The sequence below is a fragment of the Galeopterus variegatus genome, unplaced genomic scaffold, assembly GCF_000696425.1.
Source record: "Galeopterus variegatus unplaced genomic scaffold, G_variegatus-3.0.2 Scaffold13163, whole genome shotgun sequence".
Classification (NCBI taxonomy): Eukaryota; Metazoa; Chordata; class Mammalia; order Dermoptera; family Cynocephalidae; genus Galeopterus; species Galeopterus variegatus.
Genome location: NW_007739274.1, coordinates 1,362 through 28,284, shown reverse-complemented (window position 1 = coordinate 28,284; position 26,923 = coordinate 1,362). Strand labels below are relative to the sequence as shown.

General features: G+C 35.9%; 1 protein-coding gene across 1 annotated transcript; it reads left to right on the top strand.

Moving 5' to 3' along the window:
* Positions 1-26,923, top strand: LOC103581481 (ovostatin homolog 2-like; the record flags this gene model as incomplete). The annotated part of the gene is made up of 21 exons (XM_008563301.1): positions 1-65; positions 391-574; positions 1,236-1,407; positions 2,702-2,754; positions 3,199-3,219; positions 3,615-3,651; positions 6,450-6,557; positions 7,078-7,162; positions 10,709-10,823; positions 13,614-13,725; positions 14,689-14,798; positions 15,155-15,313; positions 16,002-16,229; positions 17,236-17,290; positions 17,726-17,871; positions 18,377-18,526; positions 20,240-20,410; positions 21,218-21,362; positions 25,622-25,727; positions 26,181-26,409; positions 26,794-26,923. Coding segments are annotated over exons 1-21 (2,581 nt in total), but the record flags the coding sequence as incomplete, so codon positions are not given.

Sequence of the window (26,923 nt, the reverse complement as noted above, 5' to 3'; positions counted from 1 at the left end):
ATGGTGCCTACCATTCTGCTGAGCTCTTTTTTGCTTCATTTCACTACTATTGTGGCTTCAGAACCGTAAGCAAATATTACACTCTCTATTTATATTAAAGTACGACTATGTGACCTTATTAAATATGTTTCATGTTAAAATTTGACTTTGTTTTACCATTTCAACTTCTGAGACTGAGTGCTGGTTTACTCTATAAATTTTAAGCAGGTATGAAGGTAACTGACATCTTTTTCTTAAGATATCTCTCTCTACCTGCCCACATTTATTGTAATACTGTCTATGGAAAATGTGAATGTTTCAGGAATATTTCAGTAAGCTAAAATTGCTTTCCATGAATGTTCTCCATTTCTCCTATACTTGCTTAGCGTGTTGGTTACTTTCTCTACATAGGCAATACATCCTGTTAGTCTCCTCTGTGATACAGAGTGATTCTACAGAAAAAGTATGTCTGCACCTTTTAAACCTTAATGAAGCTGTATCCTTGAGTGTTGTCTTAGAATATGATGGGTCCAATACCACTATTTTTGACCAGTCTGTGGAAGAGGATAACTTCTACGCTTGTGCAGATTTCAAGGTGAGGCACTGAATTTGACATTTCAGAACTTCGATGGAAAGGTGAAATTATCATTTAAAAATTATTTATAGAGAGATCTTAAAAAATCTTGATTTCAGAAGAATTTTGGAAGCCAGGGAGAATAACTGAAGAATTCCTGAGAGGCAAGAAATAAAAGGATAATTTGCACATGCAACACAACTTGTGAAATATTGCCATTCCTCTATTATAGAGAGTGACTGTGAGATAATTACTGCTCGTTAAATAGTAAAATTGTTCCACAGTATGAAGAAAGAGAATCTAGGTAAAGGTAAGAAGGGTTGGGACTGAGACAATAACAACAAATACAGTTCAAGAGACCTAAAAAGAAGCTTATTAGGAACTGTCCTCATGCTAGATAAAGGAATTGGAGCAAGTGATCACTAGGTCTCTCATTGTGAAATAATGGGCTTCCAAGTCTCTGTTAGCCTGAGAAGCCAAATTAAGACATTGTTCAACATCTTAACATCTAAAAATAATTTTCCCATTCTATGCTCTTCCACATAAACAGGTCTCTCAGAGGTCCTCTGAACAGTTGGCTTTTGTGACCTTGTTGGCGACGGGAGATACTCTTAGGATCTCTGAGAGGAGATCTGTAGCAGTCATTCCAGAGGAGACAGTGACTTTTCTGCAGACAGATAAGCCCATCTATAAACCCGTCTCTCAGAGGTCCTCTGAACAGTTGGCTTTTGTGACCTTGTTGGCGACGGGAGATACTCTCAGGATCTCTGAGAGGAGATCTGTAGCAGTCATTCCAGAGGAGACAGTGACTTTTCTGCAGACAGATAAGCCCATCTATAAACCCGAAGAGAATGGTAAGTCAATATTTGTGTTTCCTTTGTTTCCTCGACCCTAGAAATGCATTCTCCAAATTGAGAACAATCCAAACACAAGAATTTTAGTCTTAAATGTATCCTTAATGTAATGGGATTGTGAATATCTAGAATTCTTATTGTTTGTCTAGGTCAATTACGAAATAGCATCTTCCAACTCCAGTAACTGAATGCTTTGCATCATAAAATTTTGCATTCCACTTTCACCGTTTACAAATTCTAGTGCCAGGTCTGCATAATAGAATGGTGACAAACACGGGATATGGCATACAAAAGCTTGGTTTGAATAGTTGCTTCATAATTTACCAATTGGGCAAGCTACTTAACTCTCTTTTTTAGGCTCAATTATTCCATCTGTAAAATGGAGATAATAAGTGTCTCAATTACAGAAATAAGGTGAAAATAAAATAAGATAGCCAATGTAAAATTGTGCCTACCATGCAGTAAAGACCCCAGAAATATTTATCATTATCATAATTATCATTCATACTGGTAGAAGTAAAATCAAATCTGATAACCAGGCAAAGCTCTTCTATTTTCTTTATTATTGTTGTATGTAAAAGATACAAGACAGGACACCAAACTAGGATACAGAAAGGTTTGGTCTTGGCTCTGCTAATAAATTATTGGCTTTTGCCAAGTAAATTCTGATCTTTGGGAATTAGTTTTCTTATTTGTAAAATGAAAGGGTTGGATGAAGGCATCCACAAATTTTGTTCTGATTAATATTACATATTTCTATGATTTATTGAAAAGAAAGAAAAGAACTAAAAATAGAATTCTTGTAGTAAGGTTTCTGCTAAATTATACCCTCTCATCTGGACTTATTAAAATGCTATGATGACAGTTATGCATACAAAAGTAGCTAAAAAGGTTTTTCTGGAATTCTGCAAAATCTAATGTTTGCTAGGATCAATATTTGTTTTTCAGGAAAACTATGTTTATCTCCTACCATATGTATTTCACATTTGTCCTTCTGTGACTAATTCTGCCACCAATTCATAAGATATTCCCATGCACTGTTAGGGTAAAAGTTTCTAGTGGTGGCAGCAGACAGTGTCAGCCTTGGCAAACAGTGGAACATTGTTAACAGAGGCAAATGTGCAATAAAAGATCTTTCCTGATAAAACCCAAATCTCAAAGGGTTAAATCCAAGTCAGGTGAGAAGGGGGCATAGTATTATATGACAGCAGAGCAGTTAATTTCTATGTCTATGTACAAGCATATCTGGAGGAAAAATAACAAAAAAATAATATCATCTCCTCCTTTCTTTTAGTTCAATTTCGCATTGTGACGCTGGATACCAAATTCAAACCTGTTGAGGAGTCGGTAAGTTCAATAATTTCTAATGGTACAATGAAATTTAAACAAATTAAATAAATCCATTGCTATACAAAGCATCTTGAGGAAGCCTCTCATATATATGGAACTAAGATTGCAACATGGAGTATGAAATGGGCATAGCTTTAAAGTTAACCTCACATTTAGACATAAAGGATAAATTATTGTGAGTTGACTTATAATTCTTTTGGTCTTTTATCATGTAAGAAAAACATGGGTTGCATGGAACTTGTTTTTCACTTCCTAGAAAAAAATTTGTGATCTCTTTCACATTAGGGTTTTCTTGGCATCCATAGCTATAGAAACTTGTTCTGTGAGTAAATGAAGACTATCTTTCAACACTTAAATTAAGACATATAATCTTTACAATGCAATATCTGGCAAAAAGAATGTACTATTACAGTATTAATCTGTGGTTTTTTCCTCTTTCAGTATCCGTTAATCACAGTTCAGGTAAGAGATCTGCTTTTCACATTAATTCTTTTAAATAGTCACATAAATGTCTAGTTGTCATTATGCATAATTATAAATTTAAGATGACTGAAATAAGGTGAAGAGAAGTTTTTATGTGCATCCACAATGCAAGGCCTCGGATGAAGAAGTACAGAATAGGCTGTTGCTTTTAGTGTTGGCAGCGTGGCAAACACAGTAACTGAGTTCTATGGAAAGTAAAAAACTGGGCTCTTTCTAAGGGAGGTTATGTCTTAAATTGCTTAATTTTGACTGATGGCCCTTCTCAGTCTTAATTTAACCACATCTTGTTTTAAGGAGATAGAAAACACAAATACCTAACAATTTAGAAATATGCTAGAAGGTGATATTATTATAAAATGGACTCTTGTTTTCAGAAAATAGTCAATGGAATCTCCTTCTTCCAGTTCAAGAGTAGTGTGGACTTCAAACTTATTTGAACTCTTATGTCTATCAATTAATAAATTGTGTTAATCTACTCCAATGCACGTATTTTAATCTCTACATGCAGTATGAGTATGTGCCATTATTACCAGTTCAAGAGTAGTGTGGACTTCAAACTTATTTGAACTCTTATGTCTATCAATTAATAAACTGTGTTAATCTACTCCAATGCACGTATTTTAATCTCTACATGCAGTATGAGTATGTGCCATTATTATTACCCAATCCTGAAGTATAATATACTGAGAACTAGGTTCATCAGAAATGATCATGCATGTAAGTACATATTTCAAATAGTGTCATTTGTAATTTGAATGTTTTTGAGTTTGTTATATGAGTATCAGCCATTTTCATGTTTTCTGTATTATTAGTAATCTATAAATAGTATTATTGTCACATCCTGGTTCAGCTTATGTTATGCTCCATTGAAAGCAACAGAAAGTTTAAATATTGTTAAACTAGTAAAAGATTCATTATTTTCATAAATCACTAAGTCTTAGTGTATGCACTTCAGGGTTAGAACAGCATCAGCACAGTATTAACAAGGACCCAGGCTTCTACTTAACCCTTTTGCTGTCCTCAATGTGTTTTGTTTTCAGTACCAGCTGACTCTGATTCTTTTAGAAAGAATTTCTTTTTTTAAAAACGTGTATTGAATCAAAATCGATTATACATATTTTGGGGGTTGAACATGGAGATATGTTGATCAAATCAATATTACTAGAATATGTATTGTTACAAATCGTAATTATTCTTTATGCCCCTTGTCCAACCTCTCCCCATCCCCCATTCCCTCCCCCTTCCCCCTCTAATTGCCCTAGATTTCTTCTCTCCTTCTGAAAGAATCATGGTTACTCTGTTAATTTGTTGCCTAGATGATCTGTCCAATGCTGAGAGATGTGATCGGGTCCCCCAATAGAGCAGAGGCTGCTTCTGTCACTCTGAAATGGGCTTTGTGGAGAGAGACATCCTCTTCTTTTCTTTGGCTCTGCTGGTGACTCTCCTTGTGTGAATACACTCCAGTGGTTGGCGGACCATCTGCTTGGTGGCTGTGATGTCTAGTAGCTTTTGCGGCAGCCATGGTTATTGTGGAGGCTGCAGTGGGCCACCTACATGGAGGTGCTGTTTCTGGTATGCTCCTTGGCGCTGGTGTTATGCCTGGTTGTGGGGTGTGTCTGATCCCCTTCTCTATGTCTCTGGTCCCTGACAGGCCCCAAGTCACTGGTGCCATGTGCCAGGTTGTGGGAGGTGTGTCCAGTCCCCTTCTCCATGCTTGGGTCACCAGGTGAGACCCAAGGAGCTGGCTAGGTGTGCCTGGTTGGGAGAGGGGGGCCCAGTCCCTTTCTCCATGCCCCAGGTCCCTGGGCAGGCCCCGAGGTGCTGGCACAGTGTGTCTGGTTGAGGGAAGGTGGTCTGGTCCCCTTCTCCATGCTTCGGGACCCTGGGCAGGCTGCAAGGTGCTGGAGTGGTGTGCCTGGCTGTGGGAGAGAAGTCCGGTCCCCTATCCATGCCCCGGGTGCCCAGGCGGGCCTCAAGGCACTGGCGTGGTGTGCCTGGCTGTGGGAGAGAGGTCCAGTCTCCTTCTCCATTCCCTGGGTCCCTGGGTGGGCTCCAAGGTGCTGGCATGGTGTGCCTGGTTGTAGGAGGGTGGTTCTGTCCCCTTCTCCATACCCTGGGTCCCTGGGGGAGCCCTGAGGCACTAGTGTGGTGTGCCTGGTTGTGTGAGGAGGGTCTGGTCCCCAGCTCCATACCTCGGGTCAATGGGCAAGACCCAAGGTGCTGGCTAGGTGTGCCTGGTTGTGGGAAAGAGGTCCGGTACCCTTCTCCATGCTTCAGGACCCCAGGAGGGCCCTGAGGTGCTGGCACAGTGTGTCTGGTTGTGGGAGAGAGGTCCGGTCCCCTTCTCCTTACCTCGGGTCACTGGGAAGGCTCCGAGGTGCTGGCATGGTGTGCCTGGTTGTGGGAGGAAGGTCCAGTCCCCTTCTCTGTGCCTTGGGTCCCTGTGCTGGCCCTGAGGCACTGACACAGTTTGCCTGGCAGTGGGAGTGGGGTCCGGTCCCTGGATCCAAGCCTCTGTTTCCCAGGTAGGCCCCAAGGTGCTGGTGGTGTGCCTGGGACGGAGTTAATTTTTTGTCCTTTGCTTCTAGCATGGGGGAACTTCCTGTGGGAACCAGTACTTGAGAGTGTGGTTGTTTAAATTGCTGCTTTGCTGCTATTTCCCTAGGGAAGGCTTTTTGTGCAGCTCAGGGTTTAATGGTTGATCTTATAGGTACTTGTGGATCTGTGTTCTGTAGAATCTCTGATCTGGGCCTGAGTTTTTTCATCAAACTGCACCCCATGCAATTCTGTATTCCTGACCAGTCTCCTCTGAGTGCTCCTGTGCTGACTGGGGGGCAGGTCGTCTGTTCTTGCTGTGTCCCAGTGTTCTCCTGGTGTTCCCATCTTGCCCACTGCCCATGCTCCAAACACTTCCCCTGGGACCAGCCTGGTGCCATCCCTTGCAATGAGTCACCAGCCTCTGAGTGGCTCCCTTTTTCAGCTGTTCTGGCTCCTCACTCCTGCATGGGTCCACAGGAAAACCCTATTAGTGGTCTTGCTGTCCTGGGGGCCACCAAGGCCCTCTTCTCCCCTGCTGCCTCCAAGTAACTCCCTCTGAAGAACACAGCTGTGGCTTCTGCCGGCTCCTGCTCCATGCCCTCAGCAGCTCCAGCCTTAAAGCAGCCATGGCCAGAAATGCTCAGAGCAGTTTTTTCTTTCTCTCATCATAGTTTCTCTGTTTCGACTGATTTCAGAACCAATGTTTGGAGATTACTTGATTATTGTGAAAAGAAAATCAGAAAAGACACTGATACACCAGTTTACTGTTAATAAATATGGTAACCAAATGCTATTTCTGGTTGTCCTATACAAAGAGTTTAAAGAACTGAACAGAACCACCTTTATGTTAGACTTAGGAGAAAGTAGGTGCAGATTGATTTGCTTTTGTGCCGTCTTCCTTTCTTGGCTTTTCTGCTTTATCATCAGTCCCTTCGTCCTCTTCTCTCCTTGTCCATAACCTCATTCTGATACCTGCCCTTTTTCCCTAGGAAATGTTCCATTTTCTAGAATCCAGACAATTTTCTAGGGAAGATCTGAGAGATTACAAAAGGAAAAAAAAAAATGATGTTCTGAGGATAGGGAAGAGAAAAGGAAGGGGAAGAATTAATCCCTAATGAGACATCATCACTTACTGTGGTAGACTGATGCCTCATGGAATTTGGGGCGCTTGAAACACGGTGTGTACAGATGCATACATAGGAAAGCACTGTGCATGGAAGCAGAGTTAGCTACGTGATTATAATGAATTTTGCTCAATAGTGACTGTGAGAGCTGAAGTATATTTCTCTTTGTTTCAAGTGCTGCCCAAGTTTGAAGTTAAGGTTAGTGCACCACGAACAGTAACTATTGCAGATGACGAATTCCAAGTGGATGCATGTGCTAAGTAAGTATTTATTCAGGAGATTTGCCCCCACGGGTAAACTAAAAGGTCAGAGAGAATTAAAAATTAGGTTAACCATGTAACTTTAATTATTTATATGTTTACATTAAAAATGACGAATTCCAAGTGGATGCATGTGCTAAGTAAGTATTTATTCAGGAGATTTGCCCCCACAGGTAAACTAAAAGGTCAGAGAGAATTAAAAATTAGGTTAACCATGTAACTTTAATTATTTATATGTTTACATTAAAGTTATATTAGAGAAGTAATAAATTCTCATTGTAGAATATTTGAAAAATAAAAACAAAAACGTAAGAAATTACCCATAATTAATTCTACCAATTGCCATTGACATTGTGATTTACTTTCTTCCAGTCATTTACTTTTTATGACTCCAATCATACTTTTCTATACACCATAATTAAGAAAACATGTCTCTACATTATGCCAATTTTTTTGATGAATTGCAATTTGTTGCTGCATGAACATATATTTATGTGGCAAAAATAAATTTACTTAACTATTCTTTTATTATAAAACATGTAGACTGTTCCATTTTATTCCAATTATTAGTAATTAATAGTTTTGTAGTTTATGTCTTTGTGTTTAACTGTATAATAAGTAGTTTTTGGATTGTAAATTGTTTACTTAAGAAAGATTTCCAGAAGTGGAATTACCAAGACAAAATATGTGACACTCTTTGTCTTTAGATTGCTGTATTGCTCACTACATACATTGTGCCAATGTGAGATTCCAGCAGTTAAGACAAAAGTACGTGCCTCATTGAATCTCCACCATCATTAAATATTTCCACTAAAAAAAGAAAATAAGCTATTGAAAATACCATAGTGGAAGTAAGGCATCTTATCAATTTAATTTAACTTAGTTACAATCTTCCTAATGTCAAAAACATTCCTATTTGTTTTGAGAAATTTTTATTTTCTTTTAGGAAATTATTTCTAATGCTTTTTAGACTTCTTTTAGTGTGATGCCTTTTCTCAAATTTCTAATAATGATAATAATAACCTAATAATTATTGAGTGCCATTTACTGTGTTAAGCACTAAATATGTTATATCCTCACCACAATGTTATGAGATAAGAACTATTATTTTCTATTTTATAAAGAAGGATAAAAAGGCACAGAGAATTGAAATAACTTATTAGCATTGGTGGAACGTTTGATGACACACGTAGTATTTTGAGCTGGGCTGTTTGGCTTCAGAACTACTCTCTTAATCAATAATTCTGTTATACTTTATATAAATAGTTAAAAATAATAATATTTGCTCTATTTGTTAAACACCTTTTATTTAATTGATGACATGAATATTACTTGCCTTTGAATATTTTCAGCAGTATATTAAAGATATGTTGTGGAAAGGGCTAATGATCATATGAGGGTAGGTCTTGAAGATGTCCCCAAAAATCTTAGAAACCTTTTTTTTTTTTCTTTTTGGTAGTATTTAAAATCTTCTTTGGGTTCTAGGAAAATGATCATAAATTTTTTTCTGAGTTTCAAGGAAGAATAGTTGAATGTGGGCCAGAATTTAATATATGTTATATACGGGAGATTGTAGATTATCTATGTTAAAAATGATGGGATAATCGATACAAGCTTGAGGAAATCCAGAAATCTAAACTGGCTTCACTAGAAAAACCCTACATGAAGCCAGAACTTTCACTGGCGTTAACATTTCTAATTTATTTATCTACCCAATCGTATGCTAAAAAAGGGCAACACAAAAGTCAAGAGAGCCAAAATGTTTCTCAAGTATGACCTTTAAAAAAGACTTGCTAAACCAAATGCTAACATGGAATTGGTTGTTCATTAACATTATGTCAGGTTATATATTATCCATTTTTCTGACTTCTTGAAACTTCTTTAAAATTATATTCTAGGTAGATGTGGCATTAAGTAGTAAGTCGGTAGCAGCAATAATAATATCCTGTTACATGGCCAGCCAGTGAGACAGGAGGTAATTAATGCTTGCTAAAAAGTTAATCTCTATGCAGGATATGAGAACAGGGTAAATGAAATCAGTATGTCTAGAAGTTAACTTCAATGGATGAATTGCCTGCCTCAAATTGAATAATACTGTGTCTGTGCATTGTTTTTTTAGTATTCCCTAAGACGTAGCTTGGAACCGTTGTAGAAAACAAGAGCAAATAAGACTATTTTAGCAAATAATGTCAGAGATAACTTAGACTTTTAAGAGGAAAGAAAATTTACCTATAAGCAGAGATTTTAATAAACTGATTAAGCATCCAGCAAGAGCTTTTCAAATCACAAATGTTTACTATATCCTGTATGAAGATTTAAGCTGCATGTTTTACAGGCATGTCTTAATCTGTAGATAATACTATAAGAGTTTTATTTTGTAAATTAAAGACAGTAAGAAGGAATAATAAGAAATGCTCAGGAAAACATTTGCGGCATGATCTTTAGTCTGGTCTCTATTTTACACGTAATTGGGGAGGGGAGGAGGAAAATTCGTGGAATAATGGACGGACTATGCTATCTACCCTAAGTGAACCATTGTGCAGTGTGTGCATGCATTAAAACAACGCGCAAATGTTAAATATTTTGAATAATATAAATTTTTAATGAATTTTTAAATAGAAAGAGAAACAGATTAGTAGGATGGAAAGAGCATAGACTGTGGAGAAAAGTAGATCTGAGTTTGAATTTTAGTTCCATCAATTACAATGTGAAGAAGTGAGTTACTCGATCTTATTTTACAATGAGGGTCACTGGGAAAAATAAATGAGATAATATATGTAAACACTTGATATATCTCAGTCTCCAACAATAGGAAAAAATTATAATCTGTAAATTTAATGGTATTCAGTTTTACAATGTACTAGTTTTACATTTGTTGTCTGTTTTTCTAAATCTAAGTGGAAATAATCCTCAAGTAACAAAAAAACTTAGATCAACTGGATTTGCCTTTGATTGAAGCTTTGAAAAAACTTGTGTTATAGTGTTTTATATTTTAGGAAAAAACAAACTACTTACTTATTCAACCCCATCCCTTAAGGCATTATACTTTTGGTCACAGCATAACCATTTTATGTCAATTCCCATACCTTCTATATTTATTGAGTGGTAAAATAAGAATTGTTGTTTAAAATATTGATCTGGAAAAACTTCAAGACCCTGAATCATTCAAATGTTATTTACATACATAAATATTTTCTGCTAAGGAAAGAAAGTATTGCAACCAATTTTTATATTTCTATATGATTAAAATACAGTTTTAGAAACTCAATGTAATCATTAAATTTTATTCACTGAGATTTTAGATCATTTTAAATTGTACATTACCTTGAGTTTGATTTTTTAAAAAGCAGCCAAATCCTGCTAACAGAACAAATGCCCAATTTAACCTAAATTCTGCAGGGTAGACAGCACTGGGTGAGGATGTCTAATTTGGTTAGATTGGGGTACTAATAGTTGAGAGATTTCACACCTAATTACCGAGGAAGACCATAAAATATTGCTATGTTATAGTTCTTCTGTAATCATAAGTACACATTCTCCCAATAGGTACACCTATGGCCAACCAGTGCAAGGGAAAGCCCAAATCCGGGTGTGCAGAGAATTTTTTTCTTCTAGGAATTGTGAGAGAAACAATGAAATATGTGAGCAGTTCATTGCACAGGTACAGACCATGATCTTTATTCAAAAAAAAAAGTTCTCATTCACTTTTCATTATTATTCTTTCTTTGATTCCATTTGTAAAAGGGACTCCACACTATTTTCATTTTGAGTATAATGGAGGTTGCAGCTAAATAAGTCGAAGAGTAATGAGAAAATGCAGCGTTTAACAAAAGTCTCTCATCCTCTAGGCCATGTAAATCGTCATCCACCTATAGATTCACAAGATTTCTAGAGTTTGAAAGAGCTTATTGGCTTCCTTGTTTTATATACTGTCTAGGTGGCCTCCCTGATCTTTCTCTGGAGAATCATTAATGCTCCTTTAAATAAATGAATCTGTGATATTCCTCACCATGCAACCTAGAATGTCCTTACGAGCACAGCTTATTTTTGCAAACATCTGCAATTCAGAGCATCTACTCTTTTTACTTTAGATTTGCAGTTCATATTTGAAGCCACCATTTGCTTCCTGTATTTGCAGCATCTTAACCTTAAGTGAACAATTCGGCCCATCTCCTTGAGACATAATTTAACTTTTAAATCTGATTGTCCTGAAGTTACTCACCAAATTTGGTGAACATCCTTTAGGTAAATATCAATAATTGGTAAAGACAGTCAGAAACCGATCCTTATACTTGAAATGTGGGCTAAGAGACACTGAGTGGAATTCTCTCACTTCACAACACACTATTCAATTATGTGGTTATAATGCAATGAATTAATCCTTTTACCCAGTGATAGGTATTCATCAACTAATTTTTTTTCCTGTGTGAAAAATACAGCAATAAACAACTTGATATAACTATATATGAGAGGTTTTATTTTTTTGAAATAGATTTTTTGGAGTAGGCTTCTGAGTCAAAAGAGATATAGATAAATGTGTCTAGATAAACAGGTAGAAAAATAGATGATTTCAATTTTAAGAATTATTAGCATAGTGCTGTCTAAAACATTTTTAAGCATTCAAATTACCCTGAGCAATATATGAAAATACTGTATTCCCCAAATTCCAGAAATATATTTAAGACTTTTACCACTTTAATAGATAAAAATTTATTTTTGTTTTTACTTGCATTATCTGATTATTGGTTAGTTTGAACATTTCTTTATGTTTTTGTTATTAATTTGGATCTGTAATTTTGAGAACTCTTACCTCTGTTTTTTTTGTTCTTTTGAAATTGAAACCTTCTTTTATCACAAAAATTGCCATCCATTCTCTAAGCAAATTTTTTCTCAAGTCTGTTATTTAAAAGTCAAATCATTGACTTCATTATGGTATTTTGACATACCAAGATTTTTAACATTTATGAGTTTTCAGCCTTAGAAAGTCTCACTTGCCCCTGTATTGTGCATGTAGCTAAATATGCTTTAAGATTGTTTAAATTTGTCTAATGGACAAAAAATTAATTTTTATTATGTTCTAAAATAAGGAAATTTTGTTTTCTTCCATGTGGATATTGGGTTGTATCAGCACCTAGCTTATACAATTTTGCTCTCCATTATTCTAAATCATGCTTATAAAAGATTCATCTATTTTATTGGTTCTTATTTTTATTATTTTCCTTCTTATATTATTTTTGTGTTTCTATATAATTTATTTTAGCTTTCATCTTATTAATTCCTTTCCTAGTTTTTCTTAATTTTTTTGTTTCTTAATATATTAGCTGCTTTTTTTTGGAATAAACATCTGTTATTGGTTCTTATTTTTATTATTTTCCTTCTTATATTATTTTTGTGTTTCTATATAATTTACTTTAGCTTTCATCTTATTAATTCCTTTCCTAGTTTTTCTTAATTTTTTTGTTTCTTAATATATTAGCTGCTTTTTTTTGGAATAAACATCTCTAATGTTTTACATTTTTCTTTAACCGCAGCTTAACACTATAGAGTTTGATGCAAAACATTTTTTCCTTTACCCTAATCTCTATGTTCTCATTGATTTACCTTATATTTTCTCTTTGATTCAACAATTACTGAAAAATGTTTTTGTCTTAATTTCAAAGTAATTAAGGTTCTTCTGGTAACATTTTATTGTTTAATTTGACTGTATTATAATTAGATGAAGTAAAATTGCCTTTTTTTTTTTTTTTGCTGTTGTTGATGTAATAATTGATAGTTTAGAAGATCACATACTCTGAAACCAGAATGCCTTGGGCAGATTATATAACCTACCTGTGCTTTGGTTTATTCACCATATAACAGATATAATAACAGTGCCCAGCTTATATGATAGTTTTGAGAATCAAATGAATTGATATAATCCTTCTAACATTTTAAATTTGGCATAACAATTTTTTTTATTATAAAATATAAGTAATCTATATTTCTCTATTTATTGATATTACTGATGAAAGGTTAGCTACAGATTTTTCTTTATTTTAAATGAACGAGTTATTTTAAAAAGTGCTTGTTTTAGTGTTACGCAATTGAAAAGTGCTTCTGTCCCATCTGCTCTTGGTGCCTTTCAAGATTATTTTAATTTCTTACTCTTCCAATATCATTCAACTCCATTATAATCCCTAATTTTTTTTCTTATCTACATCGTTTGCAGGAGAATTTCCTTGAAATCTGTGAAATAGAGATTACTTCCTTACCTTGCTTGAAATGCGTATATAAATTTCCCCTCCTCCTCCTCATCCTTTAATTCTTTGGTCATTTCAACAAGTTTATGCGGTAGAGCCATGGTGGGGGAAGGGGACAGAAGAGAGATTACAGATCTTTGCTAAAACTCCAGATTTTCTAAAAGTCTCTTGGATTCCTAACTTTTTCATTTTAACTCCTCTTTATTTTGCAGTTGAAAAGTGGATGTGTTTCTCAAATTGTAAATACAAAAGTCTTCCAACTTTACCGTTCTGGACTTTTCATGACATTTGATATCACTGTAATTGTTACAGAATTTGGGACAGGTAATGATTGTATTTTGTAGACACCATGAAGACTTATGGCAGCTTACTGGGAAGAAGCATACTGAGTTCACAACATACACAAAACACAAATCAATTATTATTCAGGGTAGTAAAATGCAGTACGTTTGCCCATAGGTCAACTTGAGGGTTGCTTTTTTTTAATCCTTAATAATATTTATAATAAAAATTTTATGCAAATAATACATAATTATATTTGCTTCTGTGCCTGCATCAGAGATAGCTATTTATTTTTAGCTTTGTGTGAAGCAGTTGATAAGCACTTGCCAGAGTTTAATCTCTGATTTAATACAAGAGCTCATGATCTACATCCAGAGGGTCAAATCCAGATCCCTGTCTATATAATGAAGTTTTATTGGAACACAATCACATTCATTTGTTTACCTTGCTTAAGTGCTACAATAACAAAGTTGAGTAGTTGTGACAAAGACCATGTGGCCCATAGCCTAGATAGCTATCACATTTGTCACATTTATATTGTTAATAGTAATTTAGCTAGAAATGTTTGATTCTGCTTATTTACTTCCTATTAGATGTGTTTCGAATCTGGTAAAAGTCTAACTACATAATTATCTTGTCAGCTCAAGAAAGATTTTAGAAAGTAAAAGCTTCATAATTGAGATGTCAATAACATTCTTCATGAAAAAGAGAGTCACAAGACAGAACCGAATAGATGGGTAGGGGGAAGGAACTTAGGACATTTTTCTCCTACTTCTGTTTCAAATATTTTCATACTGAATCATGCTGAAGTATACCATAACCAGATAGATGTAGAGTGTTCTGGAGCATACTTCAAAGCATCCTCACCTCTCTTTCAATTTAGAACAAGAATATACTTCTATGTATAGAAAGTTCTAATGTGAACCCTAAGCTATTTGTTCTTTTGAAATTTTTGATCAAATGACTAAATCTTCCCTGACACTTGTGTTTCATCATTTCTTACAGGTGTGCAGATCAGTGAAACGACCTCTAGTTCTATCACTCAACTGCTTGGGAATGTGAACTTTGAGAACATGGACCCTTTCTATAAAAGAGGGATTTCTTATTTTGGAACTGTAAGTTTGACTAAAACAGTACCTGTTCCCATTTCATGTTTTTAGATTATAGATTGCCCTTTGAAAATTTCTGGACACTTATTCCGACTTTCATAATACAGTGTTTAGCATTGTTATGTCTGATATACCAGAAAAGGTCCTAGGCTTAAAGAAAGCAATAGATACAATTACAGCTATTTACATATTTTATATATATATATATATATATATATATATATATATATTTAATAGAGCATCTTTCTGTCTATTGGAATTTAAGAAAATTACAAGTGATCACATTTATGAATAGAAAATTCTTTCTCTGTAAAAATGTGAAAATTTTGTAATTTAAGAAAATTAATACTTTTTTTGTACAGCTTAAATTTTCTGGTCCCAATGATGTACCTATGGTGAGCAAGGTGCTGCAGTTGGAGCTCAATGACAATTTTATAGGAAACTACACTACAGATGAGAATGGCGAAGCTCAGTTTTCCATTGACACTTCAGACATATTCGATGCGGAGTTCAACCTGAAAGTAAGACATCAGAGAGCAGATATGTCATTAGATATCCCACAGAGGATTTGAATGTTAGGAATTTTGAAGATTAGGAATCGCTTAAAAGATAACTTGTATTGAGAATATATTTTAATGACGTTTTAAAATTTAGCGTATTTTATATGATTTGTCTGGTCGTTAAGTCATATATGAGAATACTTGTTCAAGAGGATGAGAAACTAATAGTCTATTACAATTTTTCTAAATTATCTAACAACCAGTGTTTTCCATTGAGAAACTAATAGTTCCTGAAGATGATCTGGCTTTTTTCCTTAGATCATTTCATGCGTAGATAGGAAAGATGCTGTGGTTTCTCTTTTTCCTGCTGCTTTAACAGAATTTTGCAGTTAAGCAATTTATCAGTGTTCAAATGTAGCTGAAAGAAACGGGCTTAAATCCAATTCTCTGACTTGAATTAGAAAGTAAAAAACATAACAATTCACTGTCATTCTGATGAAATATTCATATAATTATAGTCATTTTTGTATACAAAAAGAGGAGAGTGCTATTACTATTTCATTTCCAATACCTAAAGTGTTGAAATATCAGCCACAAGCTAAGATTCTTCCCTGCTTTGAAGAGATAAAAAGCCTTCTGTTCTCTACTCACTACCATCTTTGGAGGTCTTCATAGCTCTAAGATCCCTCACTTACTTTTATCATATCAGGCCACATACATTCGACCTGAGAGCTGCTATCTTCCCGGCTGGTTCACGCCTGAGTACACGGACGCTCATTTCTCAGTCTCACGCTTTTACTCCCGAACCAACAGCTTCTTGAAGATTGTTCCTGAACCAAAGCAGCTTAGGTGCAATCAACAGAAGATTGTTACTGTGCATTACTCCCTAAACAGTAAAGCATATAAGGACGACTCTACTGTAAACTTCTTCTATTTGGTAAGTCTCGAGTTAGTGGATTCTTGGAATACTAATTGTGTGTCTGCTTAGCACAACACAGTTTAGAAAGTGTACATCAGACATGCCATGTTAATCTGAGTGAACTCAGCCTTCTCACTTTTTTGGTGAATACATTGGATCCATTAAACAAACAAACAACAAAATAAACAAGCAAACATATAAAATGATCTAAGGCCATTGAAGTTTTCCTGAGATTGAAAACTGTTATTCGGAGTCTGCTTTTTTAAGCATTCAATTGTAACTCATATCAAGTATTTATGACCTTTTGGGATAGTAAAAAACTAGGCAGATATCAGAAAACAAGGTGGAAGGCTCATTTTGATGAGCAGTAAAGCAACCAGCCCTTTTGGTTCTGTCCATTTTGTCCCTTTGAGGAATATTAAAGAGAGAAAAGAAACAGACTTGCAAATTAAGACGTTCCTGTTTGAACGCCCCACCTCCTGGTGTTTATCATGCAAGATAGCCGATCGTGGACAGATTGTTTAAACTCTCTTGGCTTCCTCAGCTGCATGTTATGATTGGAAATAATAAGACACACCTCCTAGGGTACATAATATGTGTCGGGCACTGTTTATAAGGGCTTTGTAAGTGTAACTCATTTAATCGGCCTTATGGAGATCCCATCTTTACAGATAATGGAACAGAGGCAAAAAGATGAATCAGCTTAAGTCACAGGGTTACTGAGTAGTTGAAAGCATAGTCGAAGCCACACACGCTGGCCAGTTTCAGAGCTTTAGGCACCGCCTAGCACAGTGCAGTGCACATTGTTCACAAATTCTGGTTCATAACAAGCCCTCAGCCAATTGTAGTCACGGCCTCTGTTCTTTTCCAACTTGTGCAAAGTCTGTTTTGAATTTTTGTTTGTGGAAACTACTTTACGTTATGGAGCAGAATTATCAGTAGATAATTTATTTAATGACAATATGATAACGTGATATGATATTAGATAATATATTACATATTGTGTTTTCTTTGTTCTGCACAGGTGATGGTAAAAGGAACTATCTTCCTCAGTGGACAAAAGGAAATCAGAGACAAAGGTGTATATAATACATTCATTTTTAAATATGTACTCTACCTTTTTTTTTCTTTTTAAGTAAATATTATAGTGATGGAGTTAAGAAGTTAGGAAGAGTATGCAGTTCAATTTGTGGATAGAGGGCAATGGTTAGTCAGCATAGCCGACGGTGAGTTACTAAATATTTTGGTGAAGATTTTGACCTATTTCTATTATTGCCAGGTCATCAAGTACATTACAGAAAACTGATGTCCAAAACCCCAGTTGCTATTACCTAAACTATGCAGCCTTCTTTATTTATATATGTAGTTTCCGTTATTTAATTAATTTGCCTTTAAAGCACAGCCCAATTTACTTTTTCTATGCATAAGCCACTGTCTTTCATCTAAGCCTACCCAATGATGCAGGAAACGCTTGTCTGTATTGTACCTGTTGGTGACATCTCCTATTTGCACAGCCTGGAGTGGAAACTTCTCTTTCCCTATCAACATCAGTGCTGACCTGGCTCCTGTGGCTGTCATGTTTGTCTACACTCTTCACCCCAGTGGGGAAATTGTGGCTGACAGTGTCAGATTCCAGGTTGACAAATGCTTTAAGAACAAGGTAATGTTTCTTCTATTTCTGGCCTGTCCAGAAGGAGAGGGGTGAGCAGTTTGCCCCTGGTCTACACTCTTCACCCCAGTGGGGAAATTGTGGCTGACAGTGTCAGATTCCAGGTTGACAAGTGCTTTAAGAACAAGGTAATGTTTCTTCTATTTCTGGCCTGTCCAGAAGGAGAGGGGTGAGCAGTTTGCCCCTATTGTCTTCTTCTTATCTGAGAACTATAACCATTACATGGTAATCTCAAAATAAATGTTGGCATAATTAAGCTAGAGGGGATCAGAGAATCACCAAACAGAATGAATAATCTTTGGCAGCTCTGCTAAAACTGAGATGACAGGAGGATGGTAAAGGAGATGTCCCTGCAAGGAGAGTTGAGGGTGAGGGTGCGCAGGACAAATATAGCTGCAGAAATCTGTAAGGATTTATTTGGAAAAGATTGCATTTATTCAAATTATCCTCATATAAAATTATCTCTACTCTCATTCTTTTTCTTTCTCTACTGCAGGTTAGCATTAAGTTCTCAAAGGAGCAAGGGCTACCGGGCTCCAGTGCTAGTCTTTGTCTTCAAGCAGCCCCTGACTCAGTGTGTGCCCTCCGAGCTGTGGATAAAAGTGTCCTTCTACTGAAAACGGAGCAACAGCTGTCAGCTAACAGTGTAAGCTCTCTGATTTCCTCATTTTCCTCATTTTTATTTGGACTCCTACAAGTCTTATCATTCAGATGATGCTTTTATTTGAGATGGAACATGTCGAAAACATCAAATATGTTCTTCTTTTGTCCATACATATAAACTTTATTTTTCTTGGCTGGCCCAGTGCTCATAACAATACAGAATTCTAACATGTTAAGAATTATACAACATGATTATTTTTAAAATACTAGGTGTAGTAATAGATATCAAAGCCTAGGGTTAAAAGAAATCTCTGTGAAAAAGACAAAAAAAAAGGAAAAAAAAAATCTCTGTGTTAGAGGATATGCTTGGATACAGTCTAAAGTTATCCATTAATAGACCTTATATTTTTCTTAAACATTTGCAGACCAGCAATTACAGAAGTTTGCATCAAAATAATTTTAGTTAAAAATTGTTGAATATTTTCTTTCTATTTTTAACATACATATAAATAAATATTGAAATTTATGACCATATTTAAATCTAGTTTGATAATTTAACTTTTTTGATTATTAAAATTATACCCATGTATTATAGAAAATGTGCAAGATACACAATGGCATAAAGAAGAAAATCTCTAAAATTATTCATAATTTTAACGTTTAGATATCTTTACATTTATGTTGTCATTTTTAAAATCTCTTTTCTGAAGGCATATATATTTTACAAACTTGAGATCTCACTGAAAATACAGTTTTGTATTCTGCTTTCAACACTCTACAGTAAGTCTAGTTTTAAATATAAAGTCATAAAATTCATTAATAACTTACTATTTAATAACATAAATCATAATATAAAATATATATTTGTCCCAATGCAAAAAAAAAAGGTATTTAAGTTCCCTGTTACAGGGAGCTGAGAAGCTTCCAATTTCAGAATCTGGAGAAGCGTCAAAAATAGAGGACACATTTATCTATAAATGAGGAGTGTGTATAAATACGTTCTTTTCTAAGAGTTTTACAGATCCAGAGTAAATAGCTTCTGTTCATCCTTTCTACAGCTAGAGGTAGGAAGATCTTAGGAAAACTGCCTCAAGGAAAATCCATCATGGGAACTCAAACAGAAAAAATTCCAGGGCCGGCCCGGTGGCGCACTGCTGAGTGCAGCGGCGCTCCCGACGAGGGTTTGGATCCCACATACAGACCGGCCGCTCACTGGCTGAGCAAGGTGCGGGCGCAGCACCGAGGTTTGCGATCCCGTTGCCGGTCCCGGTCCGGTACGGGGGCGACACTGAGGGTTGCGATCCGTTGCCGGTCATGAAAAAAAAAAAAAAGGAAAAAAAAAAAAAAAGAAAAAATTCCAAAGGCATTTTCAGGGGTCTCACAATTGTACATCAGAGCCAAAAGTGGTTGTCCTGTTTATTATCAATGGCCATCTTAACAGTATAAATCAAGTGTTGCTACATAAATGAGTACATTCCAATTCATATTATATGTTTATATTATTGTTCATATTATCTGGAACATACTATCAGTGCCCCACGCCAAAGCCGAGAAATATTGTGAACGCGACATTGACTGCCTAAACGAAATTGGTTTTTGAAAAGATGAGTTTACTCAAAAAATGTTGGATTAAACATCATGGCCATGTGCTTAAATAGAAGGATAAGAATAAATGATTGTGGTGCAAAGTTTGTCAATCTTATGATTGTAAAAGAAATACTTAAAGTCACTGGGAACCATGTGCTTTTTCTCACAGGTGTATGACCTGCTTCCAAATAGAGAACTATATAGTTATTTCTACCATGGTCTCAACCTTGATGATGGCAAGGAAGACCCTTGCATTCCCCAGAGGGATATGTTTTACAATGGCTTGTATTATAAACCTGTAAGCAACTATAGGGATGGAGACACCTATGACATTGTCAGGGTAAGATCACTAAAGATTTTGTAAAGTGTTTTACCTCAATTTTAATTTTAGTATTCATAATGCACATCTATGCTTTATAAATTGTGTAGTTTTCTTTCTACACTTTGAGATTGGTATCTGTACTCTGCTAATCGAGTAAACAGAAATTGTCTTATAAAAAGGAGATCTTTTTGTTGTTTTTCTCCTTTCCGTTGAAGATAATGTGGCTGAAATTATAAAACCTCATATTAGAAGTAATGAGACAGTCTCCAATTTATTGTAATAAATCTTATGAAGAAAGGGCCAAATCAAGAGGCTAAAATATAGTCTGGGCTTCATACGTACCTGGGCCATCGATTAGATATGCTGAGGCTTCCATGGAAAGATCTTTGTAATTAACCACAGGTATATAAGAAAAGGGGCATTGAATCAGACAGACTTTAGTTCACGTTCCAGATCTTTAATCCACAGGGTGCATTGTATATGAGAGTGTATGTGTGTGCGTTTGACACTAAAGTAATGATAGTGCTGATCTCATTTCCCTATTTTTCCCTTACAATTAAATGTAAAATGATATAAAATACTTTTAAAAATGCTAGCATGTAGTAATTGCTAGATAAATCATAATGATTATTATTTTTCTTCTAAATAAGGGATTTTTCCATAAGTTAAAAAGAAGTGACTTGGCTTCTAAGATCCCAGACCCTTGCCAGCACAGAAAATATAGATATTTATGATCTGTTTATCACTACAATGTAAGTAATAGGCCTCTTTTAGTTCTTGCATGAAAGAAAAGCACAACTTTATTTGTTGTTTGTTTCTTTGAAGAATATGGGTCTGAAAGTCTTTACCAACCTCTGTTATCGGAAACCAGAAGTATGTTCAGAGGACACAAGCCTGCCATTGCCGAGGCCATTATATCTAAACCCAGAAAGATATTCGCTGATGCATAGTGCCCCATCTGGAATTGCAGGTGGGTAATCTAGAATTTTGTGTCGGGGGGGATGGCAAAATGATTCATGGAACTGCATGTATTTGGGATGACGCTATACAAAATTAGGATGTTGTATGTCAATTACAGCATGTTTTTGGCTGTAATTAGACCTTGCAATGAACAAACCACAATAACACAGTCTGAAAATGTTTTTGGCTTTAAGGAAGAATTAACTTCAGATACGAGAGGAAGTTTTGTTTTCTTTTTACTGGTAGAATGCAATATCAGAAGTATATAGGAGCAGTCAATGTTTAGTGATGTGGGAGGACAGTTACTGTAAATGAGTATGATACAGGAAAGGAAGGTGTCCTTATGGGGCCCTTATACCTTTCTTTTATACAAACCTTAATACGCAGAGTCCAAAACAGAAGGTATATTGATGCTCAGGTAGCCAGACAGCTGGAATCAGAGAAATGTGTTCAAATACCAGCCGATTTCCTACTGGGAGGACTATAAACTGGGCCATAGCCTTTAACGTAAGTAGGCAGATTTCCAATACAGAAATTTGGTCAGGGAAGCAAAATGAAACAAGATTATTATAACAGAACCAAACAGAAGAGAACTAAATGTCTCAAAGGCCTATTAGGTACACCTGGTAAGACAGCTGAAGCAAGAAGGATGGACAGAAAGACAATGACGACCTTGTAGAACATTTGAAGAGTTTAGAATTCATTTAAGTGCAATCTGATACTATTGATAGTCTTTAAACAGACAATCTAATAGATGTATTAAAAAGATATCCCTGGCTGCTCTGTGGATTTGGGCTGTCGACGACCTTGTAGAACATTTGAAGAGTTTAGAATTCATTTAAGTGCAATCTGATACTATTGACAGTCTTTAAACAGACAATCTAATAGATGTATTAAAAAGATATCCCTGGCTGCTCTGTGGATTTGGGCTGTCTAAAACTTATGAAATGTTGAAAATGTCAGTAATTCAGATAAGAGACAGCAGTGGCTTGAACTACCATAAAGTCAGTGGAAGCTGTTTTCAAGGTTTTTTAAAAAAAATTTTTTTATTACTATTTACTATAACTATATTCTTTATTACAATCATGTTTTCTTCTTTATACCATTTCCCCAACCTATCCCTCCTCAAACCCTCACCCTGCCTCCCCACACCTCTAGTATCCTTAGGTTTGTTTTCCCCTTCTGAAAGTTCAATGCATTGTTTTGTTCCTTCCTTCCTTCCTTCCTTCCTTCCTTCCTTCCTTCCTTCTTTCCTCCCTCCCTCCCTCCCTCCTTCCTTCTCTCCTTCTTAGCAAAGTTGTGAGTGAGAACATGGAGTATTTCTCTTCCTTGTCTGGCTTATTTCACTTTACATAATTTTCTCCAGACTTATCCATGTTGCTGCAAATGGGAGAATTTCATTCTTTTTTATGGCTGAGTAGTATTCCATTGTGTATATATACCACAATTTCCTTATCCAGTCATTCACAGATGGACACTTAGATTGGTTCCATATCTTGGCTATTGTAGATAGAGCTGTGGTGAACATGCGAGTGCAGGTATCCCTTTGACATGATTTCTATTCCTTTGGATATATGCCCAGTAGTGGGATTGCTGGATCATATGGTAGCTCTGTCTGTAGTTGTTTGAGGAACCTACATACTGTTTTCCATAATGGCTGTGCTAATTTACAGTCCCACTAATGGTGTAGAAGAGTTCCCCTTTCCCCACATCCTTGCCAGCATTTGTTGTTCTTGGTCTTTTTAATACTGGCCAGTCTAACCGTGCTAGCTTGTTACTGGAACATAAAGATGCTACTGATTTGGGGGTGTCAATTTTGTATCATGCTACATTACTGAAATTGTTGATTAGCTCTAAGGGTTTCTTAGTAGAGACTATAAGTTTTTCTGTATGTAAGATCATGTCATGTGCAAACTTGGGAGAGTTTGACTTCATCCTCTCCAGTTTGGACATCCTTCATTTCTTTCTCTTGCCTGATTGCTCTGACTAGTACTTCTAATACTATGTTAAGTAGGAGTGGTGAGAGTGGGTATCCTTGTCTTGTTCCTGTTCTTAAGGGAAAAGCTTTCAACTTTTCCCCATTTAGGATGATATTGGCAATTGTCCTGTCATAAATGGCTTTTATTGTGTTGAGATAATTTCCTTATATACCTAATTTGCTGAGAGTCTTTATCATGAATGGATGTTTAATTTTGTCAAATGCTTTTTCTGCATCAGTTAAGATAATCATATAGTTTTTGTCCTTGATTTTGTTGATGTGGTGTATCAATTAATTGACTTGCATATGTTAAACCATCCTCGCATCCTTGGGATGAATCCCTCTTGATCATGGTGTATAATTTTTTGATGTTTTGATGTATTCTGATTGCTAATATTTTGTTGAAGATTTTTGCATCTCTGTTCATCAATGATATTGGCCTGCAATTTTCTTTTTTTGTTGTATTTTTATCTTTTTTTTGGTATCAGGGTGATGCTGGCCTCATAGAATGAGTTTGAGGGAATGGCTTCTTTTTCGATTTTTTGGATTAGTTTCAAGAGAAGTGGTGTTAGTTCTACTTTAAAGGTTTGATAAAATTCAGCTGTAAAGCCATCCAGTCCTGGGGCTTTTCTTTGTTGGAAGGTTGCTCATTACTGCTTCAATCTCCACTCATTATTGGTCTGTTCAGGTTTTCTATTTTTTCTTGGTTCAATCTTGGAAGTTTGTGTGTGTTCAGAAATTTATCCATTTTCTCTGGGTGTGTAGTTGTTTATAATAATCTCTTATGATTCTTCATATTTCTGTGGTGTCAGTTGTAATGTCTACCTTTTCATTTTTGATTTTTGTTATTTGAGTCTTCTCTCTTCCTTTTTTTTGTTAGCCTGACTAATGGGTAGTCTATTTTATTTATCTTCTCAAAAAAACAACTTTATGTTTCATTGATCTTTTCTATTGTTTGGGGGGTTCCTATTTCATTTAGTTCTGCCCCGATCTTTCAGTCATCTCAAGGGTTTCCTGTTCTATGGGGTCTGGTACTTGAGAATTACCATATTCCTTTGGTGGTGTCATATCTTCTTGTTTATTTGTAGTTCTGGTATTTTTTTCATAGATGTTTGGTCATCTGGTAGGACACTTGTTTCTTTTATTACTCTGGAATGGGCTATGAGAGGAAAGACTTCCTCCTCTATTTGTAGGTTCTGCTGGTGACTCTTCTTGAATCAGTGCAATTGAGTAAGCAGTGGGCTACCATGGCTCCTGCTCAGTTGGTAGGTGTGCGTTGTCCAGGGCTTGGGGTGGGTGTGGGCCAGTGCCTGAAGTCATGGCCAAGGTGTGGGTGCCTCAAGTTATAATAAACGACATTTGTAGGTTGTGAGTTATGGGAAATGAAGGATAGAGAGGGGTCAAAAACACTTTTTCAGTTCTGACTTTGGTAAGTGGGTGGATTTTGGTACCTTTCAGGGAGATGGGAAATATGGGAGAGAAGTGGAAGAGGGTATAATGAGTTTACTTTTGGAACAGTTACATTCAAAATGCCTGTAAAGCCTGCACAAGAAATGTACACAAGGATATTGGTTATACAAGTCTGGGTCTTAGAAGACAGATCCAGGTAGAAGACAGAGATGGAGGAGACATCAGCATAAGTGTTGAAATTGAGGCCATGTGTGAGGATATCAATGGGGAGACTGTGCATAGTAAGAAGAAGAGGACATAAAAGAGGTCTCAGGAACAAGTCGAGGACAAAGAGTTTACACAGCGGACTTTAGAGCGGCAAAAGAGATGAGACAAAAACTAGAAGGGTGTGGTATTATGTAAGTTAGCAATAGTGATGATTTTGAAAACTGCACAATGATTAAGAGTGTCAAATGCAGCCTAGAGGCCAAGCAAGGAAAAGAAACTGTCCTTGAGAATTAGCAATGTTAACATCATTAGAAACTTTAGCAAAAGCAATGCTTGCTAGTAGAATTGGCAGGCACCAGAACGTCGGATGAGAAATTTAATTCAAGGAATAGACATTACTTTCTTTAAATTTGTCTATAGAGGAACAGTGTAAGCTGTTTGTTATTTGTTTGTTTGTTTGTTGTTGCTTTTAATAATGGGAGATATTTGACTATCAAAATGCTGATGTTTAGGTTGAGATTTGCATTTACTGGCAGTGAGCCCCAGGAGCAAATCCCTATATTGCTTCACGCTAAGGCATGGGTAGTTAAAAACCTAACTTAAAGGCGCATATCGCTGAAACACGTATGAGTAATTCTGTTCTCTCTAAATAAAGCATTTCTCTGTTCTTTTAGCTGGAATGGCCATAGAGAAGAATGTTAACCATGTAGAACAGGCTGTAATAGAAACAGTAAGAACAAACTTTCCTGAGACATGGATATGGGACCTCGTCAGTGTCGAGTGAGTTTTTAGCAGTTTTCTCTCCGATGTGTCTGTATTTGTATTTTCTTTTTATTTCCTAACTTTTATTCCTGGGTATATAAAATAATACCATATTTGTAAAATATGTAGTGTCATCCATTTGCATGTGCTGATCACATTTTATTTTATTTTTTCTCTGGCATCGGTTTTCCTTCACCAAGTGTTTCTCTTCTGTAAATTTCATGCAGATAGCTCTAAACTGCCTCAACTTAAAACAAAACAAAAAAAATAATGTGGTGTCTAAAGAAATGTAACCTTTCTAAGTTAAGTTTTATAGAAATACAACTCAAGATTTTTACCTAATGTTCTGTCCAAACACGATAACTCATTTTTAACCTTTAGTTAATACTTTTTTTTTTGGCTTGCCTTGGCCTAAATTTAGGTTTTTGGTTTAAACAAAGAGTGAGTTTTGCTAATAACTTCTCCTTGTAGTTCCTCGGGTTCAGCAAATCGTTCATTCCTTGTCCCTGATACTATAACCCAGTGGGAGGCCAATGTCTTCTGTGTGAATGGTGATGCAGGATTTGGAATTTCACCAGCAATCTCTCTGGAAGTCTCCCAGCCCTTCTTCGTTGAAACTGCCTTACCCTATTCAGTTGTTCGAAATGAACAATCTGATTTGATTGTCAGTGTCTTCAGCTACCTGACTACGTGTGTAGAGGTAAGGAGTGCCCTTTGATCTGGAGACAAAAATCCAACAAATCCAAGAGATTCTTTAATATGTTCCTTGAATACTGTCATATTCTCTTTATTCTCAAATATGAAACGGCACCGTAAAGGGCTAAGACTTGTTTCCATATTTCTCAAACAAAAACAACTGTTTTAATTCACAGAAATGATTTAAATATTCCTTTGAGAATGGCATTTCATAATAATATGTGTTCTCCCTTATTTATCTTCCTGTAAGAGGAGTTATTTGGTATCTTTTAATTTTCCTAACTTAAAACAAAATAGAGACTACAGAATTTTCTCACTATGAGAGGTGGAATAGCAACAGCAAGGTAATTAAAGTGCTGCCCTTGTTGCCATGATTTTTTTTTTTAAGATTTCTGTTCAGTTGGAAGCATCTCAGGATTATGAAGCAAATATCAACACCCTGAAAAACAATGGCAGTGAGATTATCCAAGCTGGAGAGAAGAAAACGTATGTCTGGACTGTTATACCTAAGAAATTGG